This window comes from Giraffa tippelskirchi, chromosome 7 (assembly GCF_054371585.1).
Source record: "Giraffa tippelskirchi isolate mGirTip1 chromosome 7, T2T-mGirTip1v1.2.pri, whole genome shotgun sequence".
NCBI lineage: Eukaryota > Metazoa > Chordata > Mammalia > Artiodactyla > Giraffidae > Giraffa > Giraffa tippelskirchi.
Genome location: NC_137281.1, coordinates 92566688 through 92581354, shown reverse-complemented (window position 1 = coordinate 92581354; position 14667 = coordinate 92566688). Strand labels below are relative to the sequence as shown.

Below are 14667 nucleotides of genomic sequence, written 5' to 3'. Positions count from 1 at the left end.
CTCAAAGAATTTTTTTAATTTGGTTTTCATTTTACATTGGAGTAGAGTTGATTTATAATGTTGTGTTAGTTTCAGGTGTATAGCAAAGTGATTCAGTTATACCTATACATGTATCTATTATTTTTCAGAATCTATTCTCATATAAGTTATTAAAGAGTATCGAATAGAGTTCCCTGTGCTATACAGTAGGTCCTTGTTGATTATCTATTTTATATATAGTAGTGTACATATGTCAATTCCAAACTGCTAATTTATCCCCCCCCCCACTTTTCCCAAGGAATTTTTTTAAGTATTAAAATCCAAACAATGTGCTATTTGACCCGTACACACCAAGACCAATAAGCGCTTTAGATGTTAAAGTGACTACTTACTATTTGAGAACCCTGTCCTAGAAGTTTCTCAACATAATTTTCATTTCAAAAGGCCAGTGTCAAGTTTTGAGAATTTTCAGAATTGCCCCCCTTTCCTTAAGTCCTCTTTTGTAGGGATGTGTCCTTTAAAAATCAGAATATTGATCTTAAATGTTGGTACAAAGCAGACACCGGTAGGAAGGTCTCACTGGAAGATAAGCAGAGCAAAGAATAACCCAGTTAGAGAGGAGAATGTGTGCCCTGTCTTTCCGCCACCCCTGGTGCTGCTTCTCGTTGGCATCAAGCAGGAAAGATTCTTTTCACACCTGGTACAAGCACGCACTGTCCTTCTGAAATATGAGAAAGCAATTCCCTGAGGAGCAAGGAGGCCTCTTGGCAGAGGTGAGTGAAGCTGAGAAATTGAAAATCTTAGCTGCAGTAAGAAGTGACTCTCTCCATGGAACACTACTGCAATCAGTTAGTTTACCTTCCCAGGGTGATGCAATAGTCTATATTACTTAAAACTGGACAGAATTATCATGGTGCTTTATATACTGAAATTAAGTTTCTCTGCTATGGACCATAAAACTATGGAGCCAACTTGGGCTCTATAACTGCCTGAAGTGCCTCGTTTTTGCCCATCACACATAGGCCCTGCAAACGTAGGATAGAATTTACTGATGACTTTATATTCGGGTCCTCACCTCTGAAGGATGGACATGAGCTCTGTAAGAACAGGGATTAGCTTTTAATTTTGGTCTGTTTTGTCCACTGCTGTGTCCACTCTACCTAGAAGAGTGATGAACCCATGATAGTATTCAATCAACATTGCTGAATGAACGAATGATTTTTGAGTGCCTCCCAGATATAAATACAAATTACCACAGTGACAGAGCCGTGTTTCACTGCTACAATTCAGAGAAGATGGGTCCATGGCCAAAAGGGGACATAGTAATGTGGTGAAGCAGGAGGACAGGTGTTTAAACACCAAGTCTTCCCTGTGCCATTTACTTAGCAAGTTATTCTCTCTGAGTCCCAGTTCCATCCTTATTCAAAAGGAGCTTGAACTACCTGCCTAAGGAACAGGACTGTCAGGAATCACACAGCAAGCATGTGGTCTTGAAGAGGTTTAAATCTCTTGGGAATGTACCAAAAATACACATTTTATGCAACATAATGTGCATCCACATAGATGTGGACAGAAGCATGAGCATAAACCAAGATGGAAGGGTTTGGGAATCATTTCAAATAGGAATAAAAAGTACCCACTTCTCAGTCTCTGGAATAGATCTTAAACTGCTGCTTCCTAATTGTATATGGTGAAATTTTAGGATGAACGTGTCCAAGCAACTGATTTCTTTGATGAACAATGTTATAGTTATTTCCTTCTGAAAACAGAGCCAGGGTCATGTTAAGGGTTCCACACTGTTTTGGATTCAAAATTTGGGAAGGTGCACACACTTCTATCAAAAGAGTACTTTCTCTCTGATTCTTAACACCTATGTTAAATGTAGTTTATCTGCTACACTGAATGCAAGTCCCTTAAATCTTTTCTGGAACAAAATAGACATAAAAAACCCAAATGATTTAAACCAGGAAAAGACAGAAATATACCCACCCATTTCATGGGGGCTTTTATGAGGCTCTGACAATAACGCACGTGGACATTCTGCGTAAGTAATCACATGTACCCACAGAGGTGACTGCAGTTGGTGGTTCTTGTCCACAGCTCTCTTTAGCTGATTCCACCCTTGCCTTCTCTGCTGCAGTGAGCCCCTTCACCATCACCACCACCCTGCACTGAAGTTGCTCTCCCTCTTCCGGTTGAGAGGCAGAGACAGGTAGGGCAGGAGTTTCAGAAGCAATCCAGAATTCTACCTTCTTTCTCTCTGCCCATTTTGAATGAGAAGGGATAGCTCCACATTTCAAAGAAGAAAAAAGAAACCAACATGATTCTGAACTAATGTTGGTCCCAAAGACTAAGTATGGCACTAATCAGGAAAGTCCTCCATTCATGAGCCCAAGGACAACGTTTACTGATGGACATGTCCTAGCATCCACATTTCTTCCCAGGAGAGGAAAGAATCAGAGGAATCAGAGAATCAGAATCAGAGGAAATTCTGATTTTTGGTCATAGTCCACTCCAGAAATTAATGTCCCTACTAAGGGTAGACAAAGTATTTCCTTCCCACGTAACATGTGAGATGCTCACACATTTCTTTACACTGGGAAATGACTTCTCCACGTGATCGGGGTCTTCGGGAAACTAGTGGAGCCCCAGTACTTCAGCCTCTTAAAGGACCCCCTGCCACCACATAGACCCACTCAGTAGCTTGCCCTACTGCACTGGTTCCAGTTTCCCTCTCCCTTCCCTGCCACCAATGACAGAAGGGCCAGGAATGAGGGAGGCCCATGAGGGACAACAGTGGCAGCCGGTCAGATCTGGGTTTAACTCAGTTCTGCCACTTTCTGGCTGAGTGACTCTGTAATTGGCTTCCCTTCTCTGACTTTCTGTCCCTCATCTGTAAAATGGGATAACAGCTATTGTAGAGATTGTGGCTTGAATTAAAAGTAATATTTATCACGCATCCAGTTCAGTGGTTGGTGCTTAGCAGTATTAGTCACTCAGTCATGTCCAACTCTTTGTGACCCTATGGACTGTAGCCAGCCAGGTTCCTCTGTCCATGGAATTTTCCAGGCAAGAATACTGGAGTGGGTTGCCATTCCCTTCTCCAGGGGATCTTTCCCATCTAGGGATTGAACCTGGGTCTCCTGAACTGCAGGCAGATTCTTTACCCTCTGCACCACCAGGCAAGTGGCTGGTGCTTAAGTTTGCAACAAAACCATTGTTGCAGTTACTGTTGTTTTCAGCCAGTGTCCATACTCCATTTTCTATGGCCCAGGAAGGGCCAAGATCACTAGAGGAAAATGAAAGGGATGGAGGAACATGAGAAGAGAAAATAAGCAAGGGCCAATACTGGGAAAAGACCTCCAGGAATGGCTCAGCTGGTGGGAACATGATCATTGATCACCCACACTGTGGACTTAGGTTTCTATCAGGTAATCAATCTAAAGGAGGGGAGGTGGAGGATGTATCACCTTCCGATAGTGGGGGATCCCGCAGCTGTCGCTCCCTCTCCCCATGAGCTACTCTTGTTTCAGTCTTCCTCCCTCTTGCTAATGCAACATGCAGCCTGTGCACACATTAGGCTCCTATATTCCCCTCACTTCCTCCTTTACCATCCCCTCCCCAAGATCAAGACTCTGTGTGCCCCACCCAGAGTCTCCCAGGGCCATACTGCCTTCCCCTTGTCTCATGCTCCCAAGTGGACACCGGGACTTTGAATCTGCCTGGCAATTCTGCATTTTCATGGTTTAAGGGTAACCTGACTCCACCTAGCAGTGAGGACACCATTTCTGTCTGTCAAACTGGGAACATGGCTTTGATATTCTAATCCCCAGAGCTCTGGAAGTATGAGAGCTATGAATTAGGGCTCCTGAACCCACTCAGAGTTTAGCCTGCTATGGCTAAGTGGCCCCTTCATGAGGAGGTGATGCCCATAGCCGTGGGGGAGGCAAGAGAAAGGGCTAAGACCCAATGCTAGGAGTGCAGGTCCCAAGCTCTGCTCTGGGCCTTTGCCATCTCTGACCTAGACTGAAGGGCACCTGCCACTGCAAGTCCCCAGAGATCTTCTCCATGAAATTTCATGCCTCATCTGCTCTGTCAGAGGGTGATATGCCTGGGCTTCTGTCATCCCAGAGAATGTCACTGTCCTCTGACACGGCAAATGGATGGAAACCAGAGGAAAGGGGATGGATGGGAGGAGGGTGGGCAGGAAGAGAGAGCTCACCCCAGAGCACACTTCAGACCTGAGAAATGCTGAGGAGTCTGACTGCTCACCTGCGTGCTCAGAGAATTAAGAACAGCAGGCTTGAGAGGGCCTTCACAACAGATCATATACTGAACCTGTTCATCGAATAGACAAGAGTGATGAGGTTCCTGGGAAACTGAATTATCGAGACCCCCCCCAGCAAAGTGGTCAGTGGCCAAGTCAAGACTAAAAGCCAGTTTGCTCTGAGTAAACTGGAAGCTTTCATAAAATTTAAAACCAAGTTTTTGTTTGTTTTCTCACATTCCTCTGTGAGTGTGTGTGTGTGTGTGTGTGTGTGTGTGTGTGTGTGTTGTAAGGTCTCCAAAAGTTTTCCTAATGAATATTCCCAAACATACACAAAAGTAGAGACCCAAATAATGCAGCCACACAAACACAGGACCCCTGACAAAACCATTATCAAGATGTTGCCACACTTGCTTCATCAAACCTTTAACCTATTTTAACTCAAATATTATAAAACTATTCCATAATTTCATTTCAGTCCTGCACACCCCAGTATGTATCTCCTTTAGAAAAATGCATATTTTCTTACACCAGTGATTCTCAGAGTTTTGCACGGCCCCACTCCCCAGAGTTCCTTATGTAGTGAGTTGGGAGCAGTGCTGAGGATTTTCATTTCTAACGTATTCCCGGGTGATGCTGCTGGCAGACACCAGTCCAAGGCCACACAATGAGAATCACTGTCTTATGTACTCACAATGCCATTGTCAAACCTAACAGGTTTAACAGTATACCACAGTATTATCAAATATTTATCTGTATTCAATTTTCCTGCTTGTCTCCAAAATGCCTTTTTACAGTTGGCTTATTTCAATCATATTCCCAAGTTCATATGTTACATTTGGTTGCTATGTCTCTTAAGTTTCTTATATATATTTGCCAGACCAATCAATCTTCCCTCCCCCACTAAACCTGTCTCCTTTGTTTACTGCTTTATAAACGAATCAAAGTTGCTAAGAAACTAGATCTTAATGGTTCTCACCACAAAAGAGAAACAATAATTATAGGATGCGACAGAGGTGTTAGCTAATACTGTGGTGGTAATCATACTGCAGTATATAAATATCAAATCAACATGCTGTACACCTTAAACTTACACAGTGTTCTATGTCAATTATATCTCAATTAAAAAAAATAAAGAATCCAGTATAGCCCCACTTATGGACTTTTCTGTTTGCTTGCTCATGATGTTGCTTAATTTATTCCTCTAGTTTCCATATTTCCTGTGAATTGAAAGTAGCCCTGAATGTCTGATTACTTATAGATTCAGTTCCCTGGAAAGAATATGCCATAACCCCATAGATAGGGCTATGCGTGGTAAAGTCAAGGTTTACATTTTAAACTCAGATCTGAATATACATATACATTTTCAGTGGGGCTTCCCAGGTGGTGCTAGTGGTAAAGAACCCACCTGCCAATGCAAGAGATGCAAGAGAGGCTGGTTCGATCCCTGGGTTGGGAAGATCCCCTGGAGGAGAGCATGGCAACCCACTCCAGTATTCTCGCCTAGAGAAACCCATGGACAGAGGAGCCTGGTGGGCTGCAGTCCACAGGGTCGCAAAGAGTTGGACACGACTGAAGCGACTTAGCACGAATGCACACACATTTTTAGACACCTGGAACAAACATTTTAAAGCCCACCTTATCTATTTTTAAACCACTTTATAATAATTCATGCTCTTTATACTAAAGCAACCTCCTTCCCTTGAAACTTTATGGATCCTGTTTTTTCCTGAAGAAAAGAAGTAAGTTCTCAGACTCCTCAGTAAGCCACACACCTGGGGTCCAGTTCTTGATCACTCTGGTCAGTTTAATCCAAGTATAATAAAACCGTACATAAGCATTCCATTAAATGCCTGCCACCTGACAAGGAAAATCATTTAGTTTTAACAACCAAGGCTGCTATTTGTAGCTATTACTTGTCTTGAAATCCACCTCTAAGCCACTCAGATGCCGCCAGAACTGTCCTCTGGCACATCAAATAGGGGAAGCTCATCTCTCAAACCAACAGGCAGGGGGGTGTTCTGATGGTACCTGGAGCCAAGGAAAAAACAAAATGGGCTGTTTGGGGATGAAAAGGGACCTAACAGATAAAAGTGTTGAGAATAGGCCAGCAGTTAGAATTCTTGAGAATAAATTTGGATTCCTAACATCTAAAAAACATAGATGGCTCTTAAAGGCAGATTAGACGTTTATCAAAATGTTTTCTACTGACAAAATGACATTCTCGGTCATGAAAGAACACTTACCTAATTAAGCAGTTTTTAAAAACTCAACGGATAAATACACAGAAGTCCATATTATACACCACTGGAGCTGTACTTTCAGTGAAGCTCATCGCTTCTCACATAAAGAGGTAAGATGGTGGGACAAGCACACTCCTAAGGGTTAAATGAAATTCTATGTAATCAGCCTAGCACAGTTGGGGATGCTGTAACTAACATTAATTCGCCATGTCTCATTCATTCTATTTTATGAACCTTATTGCTGAATTTTCTAGAATTCTATGTTTAGGGATGGGATAAAGAAGAACTGGGTTCTGGCCGTCAATTGGTTACTGACGAATAGTTCTTCTAATCTCGTCTTCTGTTGAAATGGAGAAATAGGAGAGGTGAGAAGACACACTGGTCAATGTAAACAGAGATAAAATAAACTGTGTACGCTGGAGATATTTTTTGCAGTCATTAAAAAAAAATAACCTTGAGTTCTAATAATCAACTCTGAGCAGCAGTGGGGCATTGATCAGAAACTTCATTTTAGATAAGAATTTTCACGGGCAGGAATGAAAATGTTCAGCATGCAACGTCATTATTTGTTGAACCAGTAAACAGTAAACAGCACTTCTAGAGAAAAAAATATTTTGTTATCAGCATTTTAAAAATATTTTTATATGCAGTTAAAAAAATTGGTACTGATGTAATGCATAACATATTTGGTTGGAAATAATCCTTGTTGAAATAGCATTCTATAAAAACAATTGTTTATTCTGGTTTCACTTGTTTTAGGCATCAAACTATTATTTATAATAATTAGGTAAAGTCTCTTAATCTGTTATAACATTGCCCAGGAGAGGAGCTACTCTTTAAGTTATTACTTTGTGGTGACAATAAAATAATTAACTGACAATGAAGAACTCTAAACAATTCAGTTATATAAATATATGTAATACATTTTAAATGATACAGTGGGTTTTGATGGAAAGTTCTAAATCCTCTTTACAAAAAATCATTTGAAAACCCATCACCATTGTGACTAAGAGAAGAGTCTCAGTTATGGTCAAATCTGTTTAGGAATCTACTTTCTCCATTGCTTATGTACTGAGATCAGTACATATAAGCACTATCATCAACACGGTAGTGCTGTGGTCCCATTCAAGCCTTCACTGGGTTTAGTTGCTCCTTTATACCAGAAACATTATAAATATGGGCAGAAAATGATCAGTTTCTGTTTATGAAACTGATTAAAGTGCCAGTTAAGTACCAAATCTTTACTAGAATTTGGAAGGAAGTTTACTTGCTCCCATATGCTCTATAAAATACTCACTCACTACTGGATTTATTCATGCTGGTTGGGTACTGGAATGCAAACATGAAAAAGACAGAATCTGTACTAAAAAATTCACAGTATACTGATTCTAGCTTCTAAAGAATCTACCCATTGTTCTTTTCTGACCACTTATATAGAAATCCAGCAATCCTTTGGCTATGCTGTTTCTATAAAGAAATGTGGTGGGAAAGAAAGCAGAGGAATTTGCTGCGGAACTGAGAACCATATACTCCTATCCACCAGCACATCAAATTATGACCAATTGTTTTGAATATACTATCAAAAAGTAACTTTTTGAAAACACACACCGTGGAACAGTAACAGCAAGTAAAGCTTCAGTGAGATCAATAGGAAAGGTAGATGTCAGCACCAAAAAGAAAAACTTTCCTAGCTGTCACAGTTTCTTTTGGTATACCCCAATGCCATGGTGGCTTACAGTGTGCCTGATTGTGCCTGGCATCTTCTTCCTAAGAATCCTGTGAAGCACATCTTGTTATTATTCACTATGCAGAGAAGAGAAAACTGAGACTATGAGAGGTTGTATAACTTCATCAGAGCACAGCAGCAGAGTTCAGACTCAAGGATAAATGTGGCTACCCATGTTCTTCCACGATGCCACCTTCAAACTGTACATCCAGCCAGTCAAGTACCACCTTCTTTGAACAACTATAATTTATCTAGATTCTGTAAATCATAGTCTTACCAAGTATGTGAAAGACAGAAAACATGTTTATGTGATTGATTAATGAGATTCTTAGGAATCTTTCAGAAAGATAAGACAGCATGGTAGTCATAGATCACTCTTCCAAACAATAAAATGAAGAAAACCTTTGTTAAGCAACACTTAGGGCTTCCTAGGTGACTCAGTGGTAAAGAGTCTCCCTGTCAATGCAGGAGATACAGGAGACTGGGTTTGATCCCTGGGTTGGGAAGATCCCCTGGAGGAGAAAATGGCAACCCACTCTAGTATTCTTGCCTGGAAAATTCCAGGGACAGAGGAGCCTGGTGAGCTCCAGTCCAAGGGGCTGCAAAGAGTTGGACATGACTTAGCGACTGAGCACAACAACAACAAAAGAACACTTAAAGCATCAGTTAACTTTGTAAGACAAGCAACATCTAGGTGAATTTTCAGAGAATCACAATATTTAGAGGTAAAAGATCCTCCAATTGTCCTCAGAGATTTATCCTAAGTTATTCATTTTTATCAGTGAGCAAATGGAACTCCTGGGACATTGCTAATTATATTTCAATTATCATGTAAGATTATTATATGCAACACATTCTTTATTATAAGTTACTTAATTACCAAGTAAATTTTTAATTTAGTTTTCAACTTTTACCTCTTAACTCCATAGTGACCATGAGCCTAAATAACTGTAGTACTCTGGAACTGAGTGGCTTTATCCCCTTGAGTTTGAGTGCTAATGAAAGTTAATCATTAATGGAACAAAGGTCACCAGGCACTTGCTTATTGGAGAAATTTTAAGGGCTCCAAAGCAAATACCTAAGTAGCTATTGTAACTCAAATTCCCTGAAAATCCAAATAAGTTTCTTGTCACCTTTGAATTGGTGGTGGGGACAATATTTGGAGAAAAGGAAAGAACCAGAATTGAAGTTAGAAGATCTGGACTATTCTATCACTAAACAGCTTCAACCCTTCAAATGGAACCTCACTTTCTTTTCCTGTACCATGAAGGCACTGGGCCAGAGGATCCTTCCCAGCGTTAGCAGTTTATAATCACTGTTTAGAGGTGACAAATACCAACTAAATCTTGCATTCCCTTGTAGAGTTTGTAGAACTGCTGCTGGCTTTTATAAAAGAAATGAAAAAATGTTCAAGTCTTTTGAGGGTGTATACTTCTAAAGACTTAGATTTCCTGAGGGAGATATTTTATTTTTTAAAATATGTCAATGTATTTTATCTCTCTAGGCAAAGTATACTTCTTTCATTTTTTCAGGATTAAAAATAAGTTCTGATAGTACCACTAAAGCAGCAATACGCCCAGAACAAAAGCAATAAATAACAAAGAATAATAATATTAGTTTGTCTCTGTGCAACTTTCTACCTATGGTAAAAAGAACCAGCTTATCTGCTATCCTCTTTAATTAGATTGAGGGTGGAGACCACATTTAACCATATGCTCCACTGCAGGTAATGAGAAATCAAAAACTCTTTTCAAAAGTAGAGTTTATCTCAAATTCACTTTAGTGGATACATCAAAAAGAAAGCAATGTAACTATTGCAGAGTATTTGACTTCTCAGCCCTCATTTTGAAGGGTTCTGATCTTCAGAGAAAGCCACTGGGGCAGGGAACTGGTTCATTCATTTATCTAAGGTCCACATAGTCAAAGCTATGGTTTTTCTAGTAGTCATGTACAGATGTGAGGGTTAGACCATAAAGAAGGCTGAGTGCCAAAGAACTGATGCTTTTCGAATTGTGGTGCTGGAGAAGACTCTTGAGAGTCCTTTGGATTGCAAGGAGATCAAACCATTCAATCCTCAGATAAATCAACCCTGAATATTTATTGGAAGGACTGAAGCTCCAGCTCCAATCCTTTGGCCACCTAATGCAAAGAGTCGACTCACTGGAAAAGACCCTGATGCTGGGAAAGATTGAGGGCAAAAGGAGAAGAGGGCAGCAGAGGATGAAATGGTTAGCTAGCATCACCAACTCAACGGACATGAATTTGAGCAAACTCTGGGAGACAGTGAAAGACAGGGAAGTCTGGTGTGCTGTGGTCCATGGGGTTGCAAAGAGTCAGACATGACCTACCAACTGAACAACAAAAACAACAACAAAAAATATACATTTACCAGTCAAGTGCCAGGCACTACCATAAGTGCCAGAGGCACACAGACAAACATCCTATGATTTTTGCCATCCAGGGGCTCATAATCTAGTTAGTGTCACATACTCACATGCAAATAAGTGATCATGACAATGCCAAGTGTTTTGAAATGAAAGAAACACAATGCACTATCTGAAATATATAATAGGAAATGCTTAACTCTAACTAGGAAGGTTAGAAGAGCTTTGTGAAGAAGATGACATTTGTGCTAGGTCTTGATGGATGAGTAGGTAGCTTTTCATGGAAATGGCACATGCAAAGGCACAGAAGTAGAGAAACGAAGGGAGGAAGGAAAAGTAGGGAAGAAGGAAAAATATCATAAATTTAAAATAATATTTTTACAATCTGACATGTCTGAAATACGATCTTATTTTCATTGTCATTTTCCTAACTGCTTATGAGACCAAGCATATTTCCACTCATTCATAAACTCACTCATCATTGAAATTTTTGACTATTTTCTTCTCCTGAGTAGTTTGTCTTTTATTTACTAACTTATATGAATTTTTTATATATTCTCTTTGTTAGTCATAAGTGCTGCAAATATCTTCTCCCAGCTTTCTATACTACTTTTTAAAATAATATCATTTGTCAGAGTAAAATGATTTTCATTTAAATTTTTAAATTTCAGATTATTTTAATACAAATTGACCAATAATCTTTATGATTTGTGTTTTTAAGCATCCCTTCCCTATCTTTGCATATTTTCTACTAAGAGCTCTCAAGTTTTGCTTTTCACATCTCAGTTCTAAAGCCACCTGAAATAGATTTTGTGCATGGTGCAAGATTTATTTTTTTCTTTCCATATGGCTTACCAATTGGCCCAGCAACGTTTATTGAATAATTTATCCTCTCCCAGTCTTTGTAATGTCAGCTGTTGCAGGCAGGATTTACTGAGAGGAGACTTCCTCTCCAAAGCTTTAGTGGAGGGTGCTATTAGAGAGTGAGGGATGCAGGGCTAGGCAGAAGGAGTTGCAGCCACAACAGAGGCCGCAGCAGGTCACACAGGGATCCCTGAAGCTGGATGGCTCTTCAGTCATTTCCTGCACGAGACAAGGATTGGGCTTTGGTACCCTCCCACATAGACCCGTCATCGTCATCGGATAGGGCTGCCCCTGTGGAATGGGTGGAGTCTTTGGTGAGGCAGCTCCCTTAGGCAAAGGGCAGGGTCTGAGGAGGGACTCAGATGTCATCCACCACATTACAATTCCAGCATCTGGGTAGCTGAGGGAACTAGGGCTTTGATCTTGACAGGGGGATCTGTGTGGCACATACAGCATTCACTACATTGCCTTTGTCATGTACCTCCTCTCCCATTTTACTGTCTCACTCTTCTTTTGTATTCTTTTTCCTACGAAAACATTTCCAGACAGGTCTGTCTCCTGGTCCCCTGCATGTCATCCAATATGTTGACATCCCCCTTCAAGTAAACCCCCTTCAAATATGTACATCTGATCACACCATAGGCTTTCCTGGTGGCTCAGTGACAAAGAATCGGCCTACGATGCAGGAGGCCTGGGTAGGATCTCTGGGTCGGAAAGATCCCCTGGAGGGCATGGCAACCCACTCCAGCATTCTTGCCTGGAGAATCCCCATGGACAGGGGAAGCTAGTGGGCTGCAGTCCCTAGAGTTACAAAGAGTCAGAAACAACTGAAGTGACTTAGCACACATGCATGCAAAGAGTACAGTATCGCATTTTCTCCCTTGATATGAATATATATGAATATCTATCACTAATGTAGCCTGGCATTTTACTTTAAATAGGCACCTTCCCCAACTGGCTCAAAATCAGCATGTTGTCAACTAAAGTTGAAACTGAATTCTCCTGTGTCCTTTACTTGTAAAGAATATTTTAACCTAAATGGAGAATGTTTCCAGTATCCTCTTGACTTGAATCTTGTTCCATTTAGCTTAGGAAAAATTTAACACCTTGATTCTGTCATGTAACCTCGCTCCACTTGCATTTATCTCCAAAGTTGATTATGAATGCCAACAAGATGTTGAAGAGAAAAGATCTGAACAGGACAGGGAGTAGTGATGAGGCCATGACATGCCAGAGATATTTCTCTACATTTCGACACAGGTGCATTCATCAACACTCTGACAATGAATTTTCATCTGGTTGCAGATCCACCAAGTTTCAATAGAGCAGCTCTCTTCCCAGTCACTTGGGGCAGGAACCTTCTAGGGATCCTTATGATCCTTCTCTCTGTTTTCTCCCTCAATTGTGGATCCAATCAAATTCATCTAGTTTTGAGTCCAAGTATTTTGGAATCTATTCCTTATTACCATAAGTAATAGATTACCATAAGGTCATCATGGAGCTGTTTGATTCTTCAGTTCAGTTCAGTCAATTCAGTCACTCAGTCCTGTCTGACTCTCTGTAACCCCATGGACTACATCACGCCAGGCCTTCTGCCCATCACCAACTCCTGGAGCTTACTCAAACTCATGTCCATTGAGTTGGTGATGCCATCCAACCATCTCATCCTCTGTGGCCCCTTTCTCCTCCCACTTTCAACCTTTCCCAGCATCAGGATCTTTGCAAAGGAGTCAGTTCTTCGCATCAGGTGGCCAAAGTATTGAAGTTTCAGTTTCAGCATCAGTCCTTCCAATGAATATTCAGGACTGATTTCCTCTAGGATGGACTGGTTGGAACTCCTTGCAGTCAAGGGACTCTCAAGAGTCTTCTCTAACACTACAGTTCAAAAGCATCAATTCTTTGGTGCTCAGCTTTCTTTATAGTCCAACTCTCACATCCGTACGTGACTACTGGAAAAACCACAGCTTTGACTAGACGGATCTTTTTCGGCAAAGTAATGTCTCTGCTTTTTAATATGTTGTCTAGGTTGGTAATAACTTTTCTTCCAAGGAGCAAGTATCTTTTAATTTCATGGCTGCAGTTACCATCTGCAGTGATTTGGGAGCCAAAAAAATAAAGTCTGACACTGTTTCCAATGTTTCCCCATCTATTTGCCATGAAGCGATGGGACCAGACGCCATGATCTTAGTTTTCTGAATGTTGGGTTTTAAGGGAACTTTTTCACTCTCACTTTCATCAAGAGGCTCTTTAGCTCTTCTTCACTTTCTGCCATAAGTGAAGGCTATGGCATATAACCTCTGCATATCTGAGGTTACTGACATTTCTCCCGGCAATCTCGATTCCAGCTTGTGCCTCATCCAGCCCAGCATTTCTCATGATGTGCTCTGCATATAAGTTAAATAAGCAGGGTGACAATATACAGCCTTGATGTACTCCTTTCCCGATTTGGAACCAGTCTGTTGTTCCATGTCCAGTTCTAACTGTTGCTTCCTGACCTGCATACAGATTTCTCAAGAGGGAGGTCAGGTGGTCTGGTATTCCCATCTCTTGAAGAATTTTCCACAATTTGTGGTGATCCACACAGTCAAAGGCTTTGGCATAGTCAATAAAGCAGACATTTTTCTGGAACTCTCTTGCTTTTTCGATGATGCAATGGATGTTGGCAATTTGATCTCTGGTTCCTCTGCCTTTTCTAAAACCAGCTTGCATCTGGAAGTTCACAGTTCACGTACTGTTGAAGCCTGGCTTGGAGAATTTTGAGCATTACTTTACTAGTGTGTGAGATGCGTGCAATTGTGTGGTAGTTTGAGCATTCTTTGGCATTGCCTTTCTTTGGGATTGGAATGAAAACTGACCTTTTCCAGTCCTGTGGCGACTGCTGAGTTTTCCAAATTTTCTGGCATATTGAGTGCAGCACTTTCACAGCATCATCTTTTAGGATTTGAAATAGCTCAACTGGAATTCTATCACCTCCACTAGCTTTGTTCCTAGAGATGCTTCCTAAGGCCCACTTGATTTCGCATTCCAGGATGTCTGGCTCTAGGTGAGTGATTACACAATCGTGATTATCTGGGTCGTGAAGATCTTTTTTGTATAGTTCTTCTGTGTATTCGTGCCACCTCTTCTTAATATCTTCCGCTTCTGTTAGGTTCCATACCATTTCTGTCCTTTACTGTGCCCATCTTTGCATGAAATATTCCCTTG

At 40.9% G+C, this 14667-nt stretch overlaps 1 protein-coding gene across 39 annotated transcripts in view; it reads right to left on the bottom strand.

Moving 5' to 3' along the window:
- The window catches only part of FMN1 (formin 1), a 487763-nt gene that overhangs the window by 402811 nt on the left and 70285 nt on the right, over positions 1 to 14667 (bottom strand). For 6 of the 39 annotated variants that reach the window (XM_081507079.1, XM_081507076.1, XM_081507078.1 and 3 more), the window contains one exon: positions 392 to 558. The exons of the other annotated variants lie outside the window; for them this stretch is intronic. In XM_081507079.1, coding sequence (XP_081363205.1) covers positions 518 to 558 — 41 coding nt within the window. In that variant the 3' untranslated portion in view covers positions 392 to 517. Of the gene's footprint in view, positions 1 to 391; positions 559 to 14667 lie in introns of those variants that run through there. 39 annotated transcript variants of the gene reach the window in all.